Source organism: Scyliorhinus canicula, chromosome 19 (genome assembly GCF_902713615.1).
Source record: "Scyliorhinus canicula chromosome 19, sScyCan1.1, whole genome shotgun sequence".
NCBI lineage: Eukaryota > Metazoa > Chordata > Chondrichthyes > Carcharhiniformes > Scyliorhinidae > Scyliorhinus > Scyliorhinus canicula.
The window spans coordinates 88760300-88779629 of NC_052164.1; the positions used below are offsets into that span (position 1 = coordinate 88760300).

Here is a 19330-nt window from a genome sequence, read left to right on the forward strand (position 1 = left end):
AGTACTATGCTTCAAGGCATTATAAAAGATGTAACTTTTCTAAGATATGTTGCTGACAAGCCGGGCATTTCTTGCCCACCCCTAGTTAGCCCGAGCCGGTAGATAAGAGTCTTTTTCTTGAACCTAGCTAGTGAGACTGCTTCAGAGTGAGTAGCCCACATTGGTGGGGAGCTGGAATCACAGCCCACACCAGCTAAAGAATGTTTTCTTCCCCAAAGAACATTAATGAACAAGTTGGGCTTTTATGACCATCTGGCAGCTTCAATCACTTTTACTAATACCAGTTATTTCTTTCCAAATATTCAGTTATGGTGACATTTTAATATTGTCTAATCAGAAAATATCTAGATTAGTTCAGTTACAACTACTAATCGAAGTTTGTAAAATGTTACCCAGGATCAGAAACAAGGTATTTTATACAAGTGAGATTAAGTTAGCACACTGAAAAACTGCACGTTGCAAAATAATGATTCACTGTTGACCAGGTTCACCACATTCCATATGCAAGGTAGCTAAAATTAACCATTCATTTTATAAAGAAAGCGGATTACAGTTCTTTCATACTTGTAGTCCTAGTAGTTCACCACATACTAATATGGCACAAAAGGAAGCCATTAGTATTATATCAACCACTTAATACATCTACCCAAGTAGTCACACATACCCAATCTTCCCCATGGCATGCAAATCTTTCCTCAAGTATTTATCAAATTATGTTTTGAAAATTTATTGAACTGGCTTCCACCACCTTTTCAATACATTCCAGATCTCAACAACTTATCAGAAAAAGCAGTGTGAAGAAGCTTTTATACAATTACCTTAAAATGTGTCTGCTGTTTACTGACCCTTCTGCAGCTGGAAGTAAATGTTCCCCTTAAGTTATCAAACCATTCACAATTTCAAACATCGTACCTACTTTTGCTCTATGCCCTACTCAAGGGTTGTGATTCATTGGGACCTTTTACCTGGGGGTGTTTGCTGCAAAAAAGCAACTGTAGCCAAACTTTAAGGCAGGACAACATCAGCAAGTCCATCATGATGACTAAATGAAACATTTCCTCCTCTCCCACACACCCCTCCCCCAGAAGATAAAAGCAATAAATTAAGAAGGCAGATGATGTTCGCATCTATGGAATGGGGGTTGCAGCTCTATAAGCAAACAATTTTTTCTGCAATAAGAGCTTTGGCAAGATAAAATCTGGAGTACCACATACAGTTTTGGTCTTACGCAAGGCAAGCTATACTCGTCTTTTGGGGGGGGGGGGGGGGGGGGGAAAAGAGGAGAAGATGAAAGAAGAGAAGGAAGGGGGAAGACATGGGGACATTGTAGATGGATTAGATTAGTTCCTGGCATGAAAGGGCTGTACTAAGAGATTGAGGAAAACAGACCTTTGTTCCAGAGTTTGGAAGCTTGGATAGGTCTCATGAAACACATTTTTCATAAGGCTTTACAAGGTGAAGTGGCTGTTTCCTAGCCTAGAAAGACACAATGCATGCAGTGATCACCAAGCCACGCAATAGCTTTTAGAGGGCCAGCCGCTGAATTTTCAGGGGGCAGTGTTCAATCTAATGGTGTGCGCCTTTGATTGGCGTGCACTACAGCTGTAGTCTGGGTTCCCTGCAAAACCCTACTTTGTGCCAATTTGCTGCACAAAGGCTATGGCCAGTGCAGAAGAGTGCCCAATGTTGGCATGGCAATTTTGTGAAAAAGGCAGGATATAACTTGCATTCAAAGCTTTACAATCTCAGTACAGCCCAAAGTGATTTGCAACCAATTAAATATTTAGTAAAAAATCTGTACTCCAAGGGTAATATGATAATGATCCGATTTTGTTTAAGCAATGTTGGTTAATGGAACAAGCTTAAGCACAAGGGAAGGTGGGAAAAAGTTGACATGGATTTGGGTGCAAGAGGGGCAACCTGGGTCATCTTTGCAGACATTGCAAGGAAACAATGCAGGTAATTAAGTCTGAATACTTTTTAACCTGTTAGCAAAAAAGGGGGGAGAATATTTAAAATCAAAGTTGTTGGTAGAGAAAGCAGCTGGAGGGTTCAGTAGATTTATATTCATATTTGATTGCAAAAGAGCATCAGACCAATAGTGCAATAAACTGTACAGCATTTTTTATTTGTAGGGTGTAATAGCCAAAAACATATCCAGGGCTCCTATCCTGGATTGTTATAAATGCACATATGAAGATTAGGGGAATAAAAGTACTGGATTTAGGTGTTGCTCTTCCTGTCAAAGCCAGTTATTCATCGTCAAGTTCAAACATGAAAAATGATTACAGTACTGGATGCCTTAAATCACACTGCAGTAGGAATTCAGCTACCATATTTAAACAGATGGGTCAGCAAGGCTAAGAGTGAAGGAAAACAACTTTTCAGATATGTATTGCTCTTTTATTAGAAGATGAGAAGTTTTCAACGCGAATTTAAATTAACAAGATGCTTTTCAGTTTCATTAACTTTTACACCATATTTAATTACAGGGCAATAGTACAGTTTGGATTCTCCTTAAATCACAATACACAAACATTCGGTTTCCTATTCTCACTGATTCTTACTGTACATTAATGTTTTTAGTCAACTTCTTCAATAGTTGGTCCAGAAGATCCTCCTCCAGGAGCAGCTCCAGTACCAGGAAAGCCTTCTGGCATCCCACCAGGCATGCCACCAGCACCCTGATACAATTTGCTTACAACTGGATTGCAGATCTTCTCTATTTCTTTCAGCTGATGTTCATATTCATCCTTTTCCGCAGTCTAACAAAAAAAGCAATCAGGTTACTACCATAGGTATAGATATTAACAACTGTAATTTATCAGACTTCCTTAAAAGGATATGTCAAACCTGTGACTCCAGAATGAAAGAATCTCCAGGCAATGCAAATAAATGTTTGTCTTTCCACCAAGAAATTGACTTATGTGCCTCGGGTTACTAATACTAATTTCTTCTTTTATCCCCCATGAACTAAGCAGGGGTGCCTTTTTGGAAAAAAACCCAGGTTACAAATTGCTGCAGGTCACACTGCTTACCATCTGTTTCTCCTTGTAATAGGTTATTCAACTCAGTTTACTGCAACAGATCAGTTCAAGGCAGATATGTATCTAAACCCCACTAACCTGACCTTCCCCCATGTTTCGATGACCCCACCAAACAACTCTCCTAAATAGCTTACATGCAATTATATTCTTATTCAGAATTCTCCCAGTGATGGTTTCTCTATCTATATCTTGTCTTATCAACTTAATCACACAAGGAAATACAAGTCAAATTTTTGCAGCTAATACTGGAGTTGGAGGCATAGCAGTATTGTCACTAGACTAGCAATCCAGAGACTCACGGCAAGATTTGGGCACCTGGATTCCAAACAGCATGGCAGATGTTGAAATTTGAATTCAATACAATTTGGAATTAAAGTCTAGTGGTGATGACCATGAAACCATTGTTGATTGCTGTAAAACCCATCTGGTTCACTAATGTCCTTTAGGGAAGGAAATCCACCATCCTTACTGGGTCTGGCCTACATGTAACTCTTGAATAAAAGCCAACACTATTAGCATTTACACTATTAGCATTTAAGTATTTTGTACAAGTGCAGCAACTTCTAAAAGTACCTGGATACCCAAATCACTTTGCTCTTTATGCAATTACTGAAGTTGCATTCCTTATTATTCACTTTTGAGACATGCCATTTTCCTAACTAGCCTACAAGTCGATGGGCACGACACAAACATTGAGACTGTCCCAAGTTTGAGCCCATTTGTAAATTAGCACTTCAATTGAATTGATCTCATACTTGAGAGATAGGGGTGGTAAGGCCAGATGCATGCACTTCAAGCAAAGATGCATAGGTACTTTACTTCATTCCCAATTATTGTCAACACTTACCATGTCAGAAAACAAGGACATTGGGGACAAACAGCTGAATTAATACGGGGCAGCCAATAGAACGTCACCAGTCAAATACTCGTTTTATATTAAACATAGTTAGAAGGCGAAATAGTGACAAGTCTGCCCTAGATTCAGGGGAGGTGCCAGAACATTGGAGTGCCAAATGTTACACCCATATTTAACCAAAGTATGGGAGAGCATTCCTAGTAACTACAGGCAGTCAAGAGATACGACAGACAGAACAAAGACCCTCTTGATGTTTATGGGTCTGTGCCACACCAGATGGTGCAATTGATTTCTGGTCTGGCCCTTGTGTAAGGAGGGTCACAGATTTAAAGGTTGAGAGAATTAGAGTACACAATTACATCAAGTAATAACGGCCTGGAAATCACTATGAGGGGAGGTGGGAGTAGAAGACTATGTTGAGTGATTTTTAAAATAAATTGGATGGATACCCGGGGGAAAATAAACCTCCAGGGCTACATGGACACAGCATTGAAATAGGACTGACTGGATTGCTCCACAGTAGAACCAGCACACTAGATAGGACAAATGGCCCTCTTGTGCTATAATAATTAATGAATGTTGTGGCGATTACAATAATCCTGCAACAGAATAACCTCCATTAATTACAATTTACCTGGTTCTTATCCAGCCAGCTGATAACTTCGTTACATTTGTCCAAAACCTTTTGCTTGTCATCATCACCTATTTTTCCCTTTAGTTTTTCATCCTCAATCGTAGCCTTCATGTTGAAAGCATAGGACTCGAGAGAGTTCTTTGATGAAACTTTGTCACGCTGTTGATCATCCTCTGCTTTGTACTTCTCCGCTTCCTGGACCATACGTTCAATGTCTTCTTTGCTCAAGCGACCTGTTTATATAATTCAAAATGCTATTTATGCCACTAGTTATAAAATATTGAGATACATTTAAATCAGTCAATGTAATCTCAAACAAGCATAACAAATTTTAAATTCTGCAGTGCCTCAAGTTTCCAGAAAGAACTGTGGAACTTGAAGTAATAAAGCAGTGGCCTTTTATCAGTGATCCTCAGGAATAGCATAAACTAAATTTCTATGTTATATCAGGCTGATGTGGATTTTTAGCTACAATATCAGTTCAATGATCAGCCAGAGCAAATTCACATCAAAAAAAAACTAAAATATAATGAGCAAAGCTCTTTTAGTTCAGTGCAAAAGTGTTCAGTGAATCATTCCATTAATTTTCACCACAATGTGGGTGTGAGTTAGCTTTGGAACAGAAACTCCACCATCTAGATAAGTGACTCACCTTTGTCATTTGTGATGGTGATCTTGTTTTCCTTTCCAGTGCTCTTATCCACTGCAGACACATTCAAGATACCATTGGCATCTATATCAAATGTCACCTCAATTTGAGGCACACCCCGTGGAGCAGGTGGAATTCCAGTCAGTTCAAACTTGCCCAGCAAGTTGTTATCCTTAGTCATGGCTCTTTCACCCTCGTACACCTAAAATGAAAATGAGACGGTTGTCTTAAAGTTAACATTATAGACAAGCATACTTTATCAATCTCCAGATCCTGCTTGTACATAAAACTAAAGGAATATTTATACCTTTTATCAGTTAAATAACAAGGTGTACAATTGTTGCTTGGCTCAGTTGAAAATTACTGTTTAATGCTTCACTAGTCCACAGATGTTTGTCAATGTTGGAATATTCCTGAAAAAGGTGTTCCAGAACAGGAGTTAACTTCTCCCAGTTACCCACTCTAAGGCACCTGGCATCTTGGTAAGCTATGCTCAGGTTCTCAGAAATGGAGGTTCACTTAGTCTGTACTGCATCAGAAATGTTAAATTTGGCTCTACCAAATCTAGAGTAACCAGACTGCACACTCCATTGTTAGTAATCTTTCCTGGAAGTGAAACCCTGTGATTGTTAGACAAGGAAACTCTACTCGGTTGCAGTGTTACTATACCAACATCAACTGTTTGTATTGTCAAGAAAGCATATAAAATGCTTGACTTCATTGGACGGGGCAGAGTATAAAAACTGACAAGTCATGCTACAGTTGTACAGGCCGCACTTTGAATATTGCGCACAATTCTGGTTGCCACACTACCAGAAGGATGTGGAGGCTTTGGAGAGGGTGCAGAGGAGGTTTACCAGGATGTTGCCTGGTCTGGAGAACGTTAGCCACATGGAGAGGCTGAATAGACGGATTGTCTTTTGTTTTCATTAGAAAGGCAGAGGTTGAGGGGTGACCTGATAAGAGGTCTACAAGATTACAAGGGGCATGGATAGAGTGGATGGGCAGGCACTTTACCAGGGTGACAGGGTCAGTCACCAGGGGGCATATGTTTTAAGGTCTGTGGGGCAAGTTTAGAGATGTGTGAGGCAGTTTTTAAAAAAAAAACCCACAGAGGGTAGCGAGTGCCTGGAATGTGTTGCCAGGGGAGGTTGTGGAAGTAGATACATTAATGCCATTCAAAAAGGCATCTTGACAAACACATGGATAGGATGGGTATAGAGGGATACAGCACAAGGAAGAGCTGACGGTTTTTGGCAAAGGTTGGTATCATGACCAGTACAGCTTGGAGGGCCGAATGGCCTGATCCTGTGCTGTATTGTTCTTTGTAATGTCAAACTTCCTGGACTGTGACTGTGACTATTAAATCATTGCACATCCTTGGCAGTTATTCAATTTGAAGGTGAACTGAGCTCAGCCTCTCTATATCCTCACTTTGGCCAAAGAAAAGCCCATCTCCATGTTTGTTGAATCAACTGGCTCCATCACCTGCTAATAAAACAACCTATTTGTCATATCAGGTCTTTGTTACCATCACATCCATATTTTGCTGCGTATATCCAGTTCTGCTTTCTCGGAGTACATCTCAAAAACACTGATACACCTTGTTTGTTCTTAATTGCAAATTGTTCCAAGTCAGCAAGGTTATTTCATCCAAATGCCTCAAATATAAAATTCTCATCCCTCCATGGGCTCTCCTCATTTTTCTGCAACTACCTGCAACCCAGAAATATCCCATTTCCTCACTCACATCGTTCAGACACTGGTCTATTGAGCATTTATCCATCCCAAACACCTCCATTCAACCCCCCCCCTTCCAAAATGCCTGGGTACCCACACTGTTCCCAATTTCTTCTGCTTCACCAGCCACCTCTTCAACTAAGCTCGGTCACTCCTCTCCATTTTTCCCTGAAATGTTCAACTTTTCCACTCATCTTACGAATGCATCTTTTCTATATTCAAAGTACAGTGAAAGCATTTCTTGCACATTTATACACCCAAGTATATTAGACAAAATATAGTCACATGACCTTAAAGGCAAACAAATTAAGTTCTCACCTGGATGAGCACACCCGGCTGATTGTCAGAGTAGGTAGTGAAGGTCTGTGTTTGCTTTGTTGGAATGGTAGTATTACGTTTGATTAGGACAGTCATTACACCACCAGCTGTCTCAATACCCAGGGACAGTGGAGTAACATCCAGTAATAGCAAATCCTGTACATTCTCTGACTTGTCACCAGCTAAGATAGCAGCCTGCACAGCTGAAAATACATCATATTACATTACCAAATTAATAGATGCTTAGATCACAAGAACATTTGTTTCAGGATTGGAAATTTAAAAAAAACACCAAATTGAGACAAAAGGGAGATGCATACATACTACTGCATCTGTCTATTGATGCAAGCATCAAAATAATGGAAAAAGCATGAATAGTTCCTGAACCTGTTCTGCAAGTGACTAATGATCTTACATTTTCCACTCATACTAATTGCAACATTTTGATACAGTCCTATTTGAATTGTAGTACGAGATTTTGATTTCTGCAAAAATAAAGTTTGGTTACCTGCACCATATGCAACAGCCTCATCAGGGTTGATGCTCTTGTTCAGCTCTTTGCCATTGAAGAAATCTTGCAGCAACTTCTGGATTTTGGGAATGCGGGTGGATCCACCAACCAGTACAATGTCATGGATTTGAGCCTTGTCAAGTTTTGCATCTCGCAAGGATTTCTCAACAGGATCCAACGTGCCTCGGAAGAGGTCAGCATTGAGCTCTTCAAATCGTGCCCTGGTGATGGAGGTGTAGAAATCAACACCCTCGTACAGAGAGTCAATTTCAATGCTAGCTTGCGTACTAGATGACAGGGTACGCTTAGCACGTTCACATGCGGTGCGGAGACGGCGAACAGCTCTCTTGTTGTCAGTAATGTCTTTCTTGTATTTCCGTTTGAATTCAGCAATAAAATGGTTGACCATGCGGCTGTCAAAGTCCTCCCCACCAAGATGGGTGTCACCAGCAGTAGACTTGACTTCAAATATACCATCCTCAATGGTCAAGATGGAGACATCAAAGGTGCCACCACCCAGGTCAAAAATCAGTACATTTCTTTCAGCACCAACCTGCAAAAACACAATGTGTTTCAATGGCACTTTATTTTGTGGTCTTATTTTAGGTCCCTTTCTATATTTCCAACTGCCATCCCCCACCCAGCTGCCACCCTCAGGACCTCCTTTATCATTTTTGAATGCTTGTAGTTTATTACACACCATGTCTCAGTCATCTTTTACCCAAGTCCTCAACCAACTTCTTAACCCTCAAACTGACAAAATGCTTTCACCAAGTCCCACCCTATACTTCTCCCCAGTCTTGTATCCCCTCCCATCCATTTCAGTCTGATTCGTCCAATTAGAGCATCACTTCACGATAAAACATATCTTTCAGCTACCTCAGCCCTGATCTATATTTTTTTTAAACTAAAATGTTGTTGGCTTTGTTTTGTCTAAAGGATCACAATTCCAATACTGCAGCATTCCCCCATTGGAGTGGATAATGTATATTATGCCCTCCTGGAGTATAAATGTAGTCACCAGTCAGCTAATAAGTGGTTTAAACCTGTCTGTAGAAGGTGTCTTGTAAACTTGGCTATTCCCTGGAACCTTTTACAGCTACCAAATGTCTCAAAGCTCTTTATAACCAATCAAGTACTTTTGAAGTGTAGTCTTGGCTGTTGAGGAGGAAATGCAGCAGCTAATTTGCACACAGCAAGCTCCCACAAACAGCAATGTGATAATGATCACATTTTAAAATATCTGATGTTGTTTGAAGGATAACTAAATATTGGCCAGAACACAAGATTCCTCGGCTCTTCCTTACAATTGCGCCACAGAATTTTTCACATCCACCCATGAAGGCAGACTGACCCTCAAGACTTGCATTTCACCTGAAAGATGGCATCTCTGACAGTGTAGCACTTCCAAAGTCCTGCACAAGAACGATGATGATTTTTAATCTAGTCCGATGTGTGAACAGCTTCTGATTAAAGAGTGGAGTACTACCAACTAAACGGTGACTAACACACAAGCTATGGTAAAAGAAAAACACGTGATTGACTTATTAGCTACAACATTCAAAAGGAGGATCCCTGAAAACCTGTCATTAAGCATTATGTAAAATTGTATTTACATTCTAATTTGAAGTCATAAATCATACCTTTTTATCCAAGCCATAAGCAATGGCAGCAGCTGTTGGTTCATTTATAATACGAAGAACATTAAGACCAGAAATAGTTCCAGCATCCTTAGTTGCTTGACGTTGCGAATCATTGAAGTAAGCAGGTACTGTGACAACAGCATTTGTAATAGTCTACAAGATAGAGAATATTTAAGTTTTACATAAATTTTTAATTATTAGCTCAACATAGTCAGCTTATTTATACGTGCAATTAAAATGACTTTTGGACCCAAATTAGTCTGCACAAGGCAGCTGGTTTATACATGCACTTATTAAAATGATTTTTAGCTCCAAATTCTACATTATCTCTCTTCCATTAAATCTCTCTTCCATTAAACCAACTGCCTTCTGAACTCAGCCCTCTTGAATCACTGTTCCTGACCTTGAATTCCGGTCATGCCCAACCTGCTGGCTACATTTCCCTGCCGCCAAAGTACTGGATTACTGCATGACAAAATGTCTGCATTAATGAGTGAGACAACCTTCCTTTCAGAGGATGCCGTACCTGGTTAAATATTCCACTACACACTTAACCAGGATAGACACTTTGTATTCCTTCACGGGATAGGAGTGTTTGTGATGCAGACAGGCATCAGCAGCAGGGGTTCTGTGGGCAGCATAGTGGTTAGCACTACTGCCTCATGGCACCAAGGACCCGGGTTTGATCCCGGCCTTGGGTCACGGTCCGTGTAAAGTTTTCACATTCTCCCCGTGACTGCATACGTCTCACCCCCAGAAACTCAAGATGTACAAGGTAGGTGGATTGGCCACACTAAATTGGGGGAAAAATAATTGAGTACTAAAAAGGCGGCATGTGTTCAACTCCAACTGAGGTTATTCATGAAGGCTCCACCTTCTCAACCTTGCCCAAGGTGGGACAATCCTCAGGTTAAATCAGCATCAGCTCTCTCCCCCTTAAAAAGGGGAAATGGCCTATGGCCATTGGCAACATTTGTGCCACATCAGCCCAAGCCTGTATAGGTCATGCTGCATATGGGCACAGACTGCTTCAGTAGAAGTTGCAAATGGTGCTGAACATTGAAGCACAACCAGCAAACATGCCCAAATCCAACCGGATGTAGGGAAGGTCACTGATGAAGCAACTGAAGATAGTTGGGCCGCAAATCCCGAGGATCTGCTGCAGTGATGTCCTAGGACCGAGATGCTGGACCTCGTTAGGAATTCAATTCTCGTGTCCCTGGATGCTAAAAATTAGCAGTCTGGAAATTCTAACCATTTCTACCTTGACCATAAAACCATGCTTTAAATCACAAGATAGCAACGGTGTTAGCGAAAAACCGAAACAAACTGCAGTCAACAACACTGGCTGATGTGCCATATTGTGCAGTACTGACAAAAGTATTCCTCAAGTGAACTAGATGAAAAACTATGTATTGTTATGGTCCTTCCTATTTATTCCTTAGTTTTGATCTGTAGATGATTTTTGGAGACGTGTGTTTAAGGCAGTCTGTGTCTTTAATTCAAAAGGACCAGAAGGCTGTGCTGATCTAAAATTGGTGATTGCAGCCAGACCAGCATCAATGACAGATTGGCTGGCATCAGTGATGATGTGGTTTGATTGATTTGCCTGGTGATCAATGGATTGGCCCTAAAAGGCTGTGCAACAGGCAGTGATTGGATCGGATTGCTTGGAATGTTTCACAGCTTCAAGGTTAAGTTGTTGGTTTCAGTTTGACTCCTGACCTCTGAAGAGAAAGGACTCCTGTCCTCTCGTCTCAGTCTTTCCAGACTATCAGATAGTCTGGATGAATCTACGTACAGAAGAACCATTACAGGCTGTGCCAGCAGAGTCCAGAACCAATCAATTCTCTACAGAGCAGACAAATGTAAACTGACCAATGCTCTCCAGGAAAGGCAGAGGCCTGGAAATAAACCACAACCACAAACTGAAAGGAGAGTTTGATGTGAAGCAAAAGTGCCTCTTCAGACAAAGCTGTGAGTAATAGATTTCTAAACTACAGAGATGATCATTTTAGGCTACAAACCAAGGACTATCAGCAAACCACCAATGGAAGCAAAGACTCTTTTGACCTTATCCGTATTATTTTCACCCCTTCCTCCACCCACCCATGTTTGTGCATACGTGGTGGGACAGTAAAGGGGGGGGGGGGGTAGTAAGTTAGCTTGTTATATTTAGTGTATATTATTATTAATAAACAGTATCTGTGTTTCAACTTACAAACCCAGTGACTATGGGCTGCCAAGGGCCAAACACTTGGGAATTTTTATGAAAATCTTTGGTCAGTTCACTTGTATGGAGACTCTGGGGCAGGTGGGGCTGGTATTGACCACACTCTTGCCCAGGGTGGCAGAACAATATGTATTACATGCATGCGATTCAATTCAATCCCCATTTTCAAATTCACACATTATGTTAAGTGCACAACTGCTTACATCTATTCCGGGTCATCGGTCCACAGTTTAACCACATTAAAATGAAAAATAAAATTTAAATTCAGAATCTTGCAGATATAGAAAGCAACGGCCAACTAAAAATGTTTTTTTTTTTTTTTAAATGGGCTTATCACAAGTAATTATGTTACACACCTTTCCAAGGTAAGCTTCTGCAATTTCCTTCATTTTTGTGAGTACCATTGAAGAAATTTCTTCAGGGTAAAAACACTTGTTTTCTCCTTTGTATTCCACCTTAACCTTGGGACGACCTCCATCATTTACGACATCGAAAGGCCAGTGCTTCAAATCAGCCTGAACTACAGTGTCTTCAAATCTGCGTCCAATGAGGCGCTTGGCATCTACAAAATTTTAGAATATTGAAGACAAGCAACAGAGAAATAATCTCATCTGCCACAAGACAATGTGTACTAGACTAGTACAGTTCCACTAAAGATAATATTTTTTCCCCCAATGTGAACTTTTGACAGTGGTTCATGCCAGCAAACTAATCATTGTGTGACATGGGGTAGCGGACTTCTATTCTCGGTCCTCAGTCTCACCCAACTGGAAGAACGTTCCCAGTCGTCCAACCTGGGACACTGACATCAATTGCCGTGATTGTGCACAAGACGCAGTGAATCAAATTATCGCAGTTAAGGAATTGAAGGCACGCACACACGTGATTAGGCTGTCTACGGTTTGTAAAAAGGTCCTGGGGATGAAGATCGGAATGGATCTAAACAGGAAGAGGAACCTTGGCAGTAGGTTCATCTTGATCGTCTGCACTCTCCCCGCCAGGGAGTGTGGGAGTGAGCCCCACCTCTGAAGGGCTCTTCTTACTTCCTCCACCAGGCTGGTCAGGTTCCACTCGTGGATCAGTGTCCAGTCTCTGGCTATCTGGATCCCCAGATAGCAGAATCTGTTCTGGGCTGTTTTGAACGGGTGCACCTCCGGCTCTCTCCCTCCCCCGTTTGGGTTCACTGGGTATGCCTCTCTTTTGCCCAGGTTAAGTTCAGCAATGGTATTTTAACTTTATCTGCACAACACCAAACTTAACTCACCAAAGACAGTATTGGTTGGGTTCATTGCCACCTGGTTCTTGGCTGCATCACCAATGAGCCTTTCTGAATCGGTGAAGGCAACATAGCTTGGAGTGGTTCGGTTGCCTTGGTCATTGGCAATAATTTCAACTTTTCCATGCTGGAAGACACCTACACAGGAGTAAGTTGTCCCAAGATCAATACCAACAGCTGGTCCCTTAGACATTTTGCCTGCAATGAAAGAAAAACGAGTGTGAAAAATAGTTATTTGCAGTATCAAATGCAGTTTATTCAAAATTCATGAGGGTCTGGACAAAATAGTAGGGAAAACTGTTCCCATTAGTGTAAGGGTCATTGGCACAGATACAAAATAATTTGCAAATGTAATAATGGCAACAGGAGGATAATCTTTTCCAAACAACATGTGATTAGTATCTGAAATGCACTGCCTTAAGACTGTAATGAAGGCAGCTTCAAGGAGTGAAGGCAAATTCAATCATTGCATTCAGAGGGAATTAGATCATCTGAAGAGGAAGAAGGTGAAAGAGTGATGATCGGTGAATTGCTTCCGAGAACTAGCACAATGGGATGAATGGTCTCTTTCTACAGGATTGAGATTCTATTCATTAAACAGGTTGTAAGTGTGGTTTACAAGGTCATATTAATTTCCAAACAAGTCACAATTGTGTTAAACTTTAACAATGGTATGCCAAATAACTGCTCAGAATAACAAAATAAAATGAAGTCTCAAAATATATTCATGTCAGCACTCAGGATCCTCCTCCAGACAATTCCCAGCCAAAAGGAATTTACAGGAGCAAACCAATGATAACCTCCATTACAGCAGCGTTGTTCAATACATTAGCAACACACACCCCTGGTGGGCAATTCAGATGTCAAAATTGCATTTCAAAGAGACCAGCAACAGAAATGCCCCTGGCTTTTTACTTTTTTATTTGTTGATTAAATGGTAAAACAAAGTAGAACAAGTGTGTATTCAACAGTAGTAGGATCTTCAACACTATTCAATGAGATAGTGGCTGAATAGAACTTTAACAAATATAGCACAGGAACAGGCCCATTGTACCAGTCATGATAGCATGACCGGGCTGGTTTAGCACAGTGGGCTAAACAGCTGGCTTGTAATGTAGAATAATGCCAGCAGCGCAAGTACAATTCCCATACCGGCCTCCCCGAAAAGGCACGGGAACGTGGCGACTTGGGGATTTTCACAGTAACTTAATTGTAACCTACGTGTTACAATAAGCGATTATTATTACCACCCTTGGCCAAAACCCTCAGCACTTCAAAAAAGTGAATTCAATAAAAATTTGGAATTAAAAGTCTAGTGGTCACCATGAAACCATTGTCAATTGCTGTAAAAACCTATCTGGTTCACTAATGTCCTTTAGGGAAGAAAATCTGCCATCTTTACCTGGTCTGGCCTTCATGTGACTCCAGACACACAGCAGTGTGGTTGTGCCCCTCTCGAGGGCAATTAGGGATGGGCAATAAATGCTGGCATAACCTGCAACACCCACATCCCATGAACAAATACAATAAAATGTACCAAATCTCAGAAGTGTAGAAACAATAGCGTAATAATAGTCAGGGATTTCAACTTCCCCAATATTAATGGGGATAGTCAAGAGTGTGAAAGGCTTAGAGGGGACTTAATTCTTAAAGTACATCTGTGATTATTGAATGGCGATGTTTAAATGTACATGTAATACCTGAACATCACTGCAGACAATGATTATGACTAGCTGACGTTACTACTGGATAAGTCATACCAGGATAGAACCTGACTTCATTCATCCTAATTTTGTTTAGAGGCTTGATGAACAGTCAGGACTGCCAAAATATTTTTCCAATTAAGGGGCAATTTAGCATGGCCAATCCACCTACCCTGCACATATTTGGGTCGTGGGGGCGAAACCCATACTGACACAGGGTGAATGTGTAATCTCCACATGGACAGCGACCTGGGGCCAGGGTCGAACTGGGCTCTTTGGTGTTATGAGGCAGCAGTGCTAACCACTGTGCTGCCCTGCTGACATTTATTGAACAAGATTAACTATAATACATTACTCTCTTACCCCACTAATGTTTAAAGTACAGTTGACATAAACTAATAGGCAAAATGTGTCAGTCAGACATACCACACTAGTTGCCACTGTAAACAATTTCTGCCGATTTCTCATCAAATCTGCTGTTTCTGTGGAATGCTCTTTGCCTCTGGGTTACCTGGTTCCAAACTGAAACAAAGTTCTTCTCCTTTTCATTGTGGACCTCTTGTTTTTTAGGTAACAAAATTGTCCACCAGGGCAGCAAGAGTGGTTAGCACTGCTGCGTCACAGCACCAGGGGCCAGGGTTCAATTCCAGCCTTGGTTGACTGTCTACGTGGAGTTTGCAAGTTCTCCCAGTGCCTGCATGGGTTCCCACCAGGTGCTCCGGTTTCCTCCTACAGTCCAAAGGTTTGCTTAGTAGGTGGACTGGCCATGCCAAATTGTCCCTCAAGTGTCTAAAAATGTTAGGTGGGGTTACTGGGATAGGGTGGGAGAGCAGTGCTCTTTCAGAAGTCAGTGCAGACTCGACAGGCTGAATGGCCTCCTTCTCCACTACAGGAATTCTATGGTTCTAAATATAAATGACCTAAACAGCATTTTCTGTTGTCCTGGGATGAATGAACTAGAGAACACAACATGGTCCAAAGTTTTGACACTTCAGATAATAATTCTTCAGAGGCACACTATCATCCCAAGCTTTGTTAAAAGGTATCAATTGCTGCTCTCTCTTCAGGATAATAACTCTTCGGATACACTGAATTGCAAATGGAACTATTTCCCATGCTCAAGACATGCTATATTGCTGTTAATGATTTAAGTTCGTATAAAAAAAAACATACAAGATGTTCGGACAATTTGCCGCACCAAACTGGGGGGGGGGGGGGGGAAGAGTGGAACCTGGGAACAAGACTCACTCAACCCAACAAATGAATGAGTCAAAATGGTAATGATGGAGGGCGACGCAGTTTCTTTTAATCCCAACTGATTGAAGCTTCTCAGACAAGGTTGATGAACCAACGGGACCGATCACACCCGCAAGCTTAAACCTAGAGAATTAACATCCGTTTGCTGCGTGATTAAAAAGCAGCTCAAGGCGAATTAACCAATTTAACACTTTCAGTGTGGGGTGGGGAGCATCCTCAGTGAGGAGTCAGCGACATTTTTGTCTGTTTGAGGGATGGAGAGAAAAAAAAAATAGGTGTCCGAGGTAAGGATTTCTCGACAGGAAAGTCACCTCCTCTCACCTTCACACGCCCGCAGCGAATGGAATTATTTAAACCCTCGGCGGCGAGATAAATCCGTTCTCCCCGATGATGAAGCGCAGGAGGACAAAGGGACGCTTCATTCAATGGGACGAAAAAACAAATCAAGAAAAACTGCACAATGCTCATATATTTATATTATACATCAATAAAACCGCACTTACTTTAATATCTTACGAAATCAGGGTGGAAATGTAAGTACGATGATCACCTACGACGGGCTCTTTAAATGATAGAGGATGAAGGGGAGGGGTGTGGAAAAAGATGAGAGAGACGACCGCTGCTCCGCCGACTCACACTGCGGCTCCGAGCGCTTTTGCCAATCACCGCAGAAGCTTCTGGAAGGAGCTGGAAGCTTCCGGCCAATCACGGGCGCGTACTCTCGCGCTGCGTCACTCTGCCGCCCGCCCACCGGCGCCCGGGCGACCAATAGAGAGGAGCCGCCGCGTTGCCCCGCCCCCTCCCGCCGCGTCGCCCCGCCCCCTCCCCCTCGCTCGGGAGGCGGACCCTTCAGCAGCTCGGGTGGAACAATCTGGAAAGATCTTCGACGTTTCTAGGTTAGCGTCGATTGAACGGCTTCTTCTTCCTCTTCACCCCCAGGGGCTGCGGCGGCGCCATCATCCTGCATTTTTTTTGAACGATGAATCAACGCTTTGACAAAGGGCCATCTGGACTCGAACCGTTAACTCTTTTCTCTCCTTATAGATGCTGCCAGACCTGCTGAGATTTTCCAGCATTTTCTCTTTGGTTTCGGGTTCCAGCATCCACATTAATTTGCTTTTATAGATTAATTAAGGTATCGATTTCCTTCCCCCTCTGCCAAGAAAAAAAATCGCATTTTAAAATCGGAATAATTCTTCACCCCGAGCCTCCGAACGGTGAAATCGGCGCATTGTGTTGGGCGGGTTCGATTTTTCAGCTGAGTCCGAATAATGGGTCGCCGTTCAAAACTTTCCCAGCTCCAGTCTGTGAAGTTTGGTTCACCCCCTCTTCCCCATTTCCCAATTGGCATCAGGCTGCTTCGCTCCTCTGCAGTTGCGTTGCACCACCTTCTCGTTAAATTGCCTCTTAATTGGAAAAATTTAAAATAAGGAACAGTGCCTCAGACCTGTCCCGAACCAGTATGAAATATGAGGTGGAAACACGGTTCAAGGTTAGGGTCAGGATATTCGTCCTGGGCACACGCATGACGTTGTTAGCCGGGATGAATTATTGGAGATTACCTTTGGGTTATGGTTTCAGAGCCTGTGAAGTGTCATTAGCCTTTGAAACCCAAGACCCCGTTCTAGTATGCAAACTATTCTCGCTCAGCCAGCCCACTTTGCAGCTGCAGGTGGATCAGTCACGTTGACATGGAGAATAGAACAGAAATAGCACGGCGATGCAGTGGATGCCTGCATCACCATCTAGGCTAATAGGAGAACCGACATTGTGTGAATGTCCCTTCATCAGGCCACAAGGACTAAAACAGAATTGACATTTATTTGTCTTGGATTCTGAGAAGGCCAGTTGTTACTCACCTCTTGCTGCAAGTAGGCAGCTGGAATGCTCCAGTGTAAAGCTGGACTGTAAAATCTGTGATCTACCGCAATGTTATTTTTAATATTTTTTTTTGCTTCTATCAAGTTATTTTGCTTCCAGGGCAGCACAGTGGTTAGATCCCGGCACTGGCTCACTGTCCGTGTGGATAGAACATAGAACGATACAGCGCAGTACAGGCCCTTCGGCCCTCGATGTTGCACCGACATGGAAAAAATCTAAAGGCCATCTAACCTACACTATGCCCTTATCATCCATATGCTTATCCAATAAATTTTTAAATGCCCTCAACCAGGCAACATCCTGGTAAATCTCCTCTGCACCCGTTCCAAAGCTTCCACGTCCTTCCTATAATGAGGCGACCAGAACTGTACGCAATACTCCAAATGCGGCCGTACTAGAGTTTTGTACAACTGCAACATGACCTCATGGCTCCGGAACTCAATCCGTCTACCAATAAAGGCCAACACACCATAGGCCTTCTTCACAACCCTATCAACCTGGGTGGCAACTTTCAGGGATCTATGTACATGGACACCGAGATCCCTCTGCTCATCCACACTACCAAGAATTTTACCATTAGCCAAATATTCCGCATTCCTGTTATTCTTTCCAAAGTGAATCACCTCATACTTCTCCACATTAAACTCCATTTGCCACCTCTCAGCCCAGCTCTGCAGCTTATCTATGTCCGTCTGTAACCTGCAACATCCTTCCGCACTGTCTACAACTCCACCGACTTTAGTGTCATCTGCAAATTTACTCACCCATCCTTCTGCGCCCTCTAGGTCATTTATAAAAATGACAAACAGCAACGGCCCCAGAACAGATCCTTGTGGTACGCCACTCGTAACTGAACTCCATTCTGAACATTTCCCATCAACCACCACTCTCTGTCTTCTTTCAACTAGCCAATTTCTGATCCACATCTCTAAATCACCCTCAATCCCCAGCCTCCGTATTTTCTGCAATAGCCGACCGTGGGGAACCTTATCAAACGCTTTACTGAAATCCATATACACCACATCAACTGCTCTACCCTCGTCTACCTGTTCAGTCACCTTCTCAAAGAACTCGATAAGGTTTGTGAGACATGACCTACCCTTCACAAAACCATGCTGACTGTCCCTAATCATATTATTCCTATCTAGATGATTATAAATCGTATCTTTTATAATCCTCTCCAAGACTTTACCCACCACAGACGTTAGGCTCACTGGCCTATAGTTACCGGGGTTATCTCTACTCCCCTTCTTGAACAAAGGGACCACATTTGCTATCCTCCAGTCCTCTGGCACTATTCCTGTAGCCAATGATGGCCTAAAAATCAAAGCCAAAGGCTCAGCAATCTCTTCCCTGGCTTCCCAGAGAATCCTAGGATAAATCCCATCCGGCCCCGGGGACTTATCTATTTTCACCGTGTCCAGAATTGCCAACACTTCTTCCCTACACACCTCAATGCCATCTATTCTAATAGCCTGGGTCTCAGCATTCTCCTCCACAATATTATCTTTTTCTTGAGTGAATACTGACGAAAAGTATTCATTTAGTATCTCGCTTATCTCCTCAGCCTCCACACACAACT

The 19330-nt window shown here is 42.2% G+C and overlaps 1 protein-coding gene across 1 annotated transcript; it reads right to left on the bottom strand.

The window, feature by feature from the left end:
- Nucleotides 1-2381: 2381 nt before the first annotated feature.
- LOC119953957 (heat shock cognate 71 kDa protein) lies at nucleotides 2382-16530 on the bottom strand. The gene is made up of 9 exons (XM_038778676.1): nucleotides 16371-16530; nucleotides 12896-13105; nucleotides 11988-12193; nucleotides 9399-9551; nucleotides 7753-8308; nucleotides 7245-7447; nucleotides 5190-5388; nucleotides 4538-4770; nucleotides 2382-2765 (listed from the first exon to the last, which is right to left on the bottom strand). Exons 2-9 carry the CDS (start codon nucleotides 13098-13100, stop codon nucleotides 2583-2585), a joined length of 1938 nt encoding a protein of 645 aa, XP_038634604.1. The 5' UTR covers nucleotides 13101-13105; nucleotides 16371-16530; the 3' UTR covers nucleotides 2382-2582.
- Between the last annotated feature and the right edge of the window lie 2800 nt (nucleotides 16531-19330).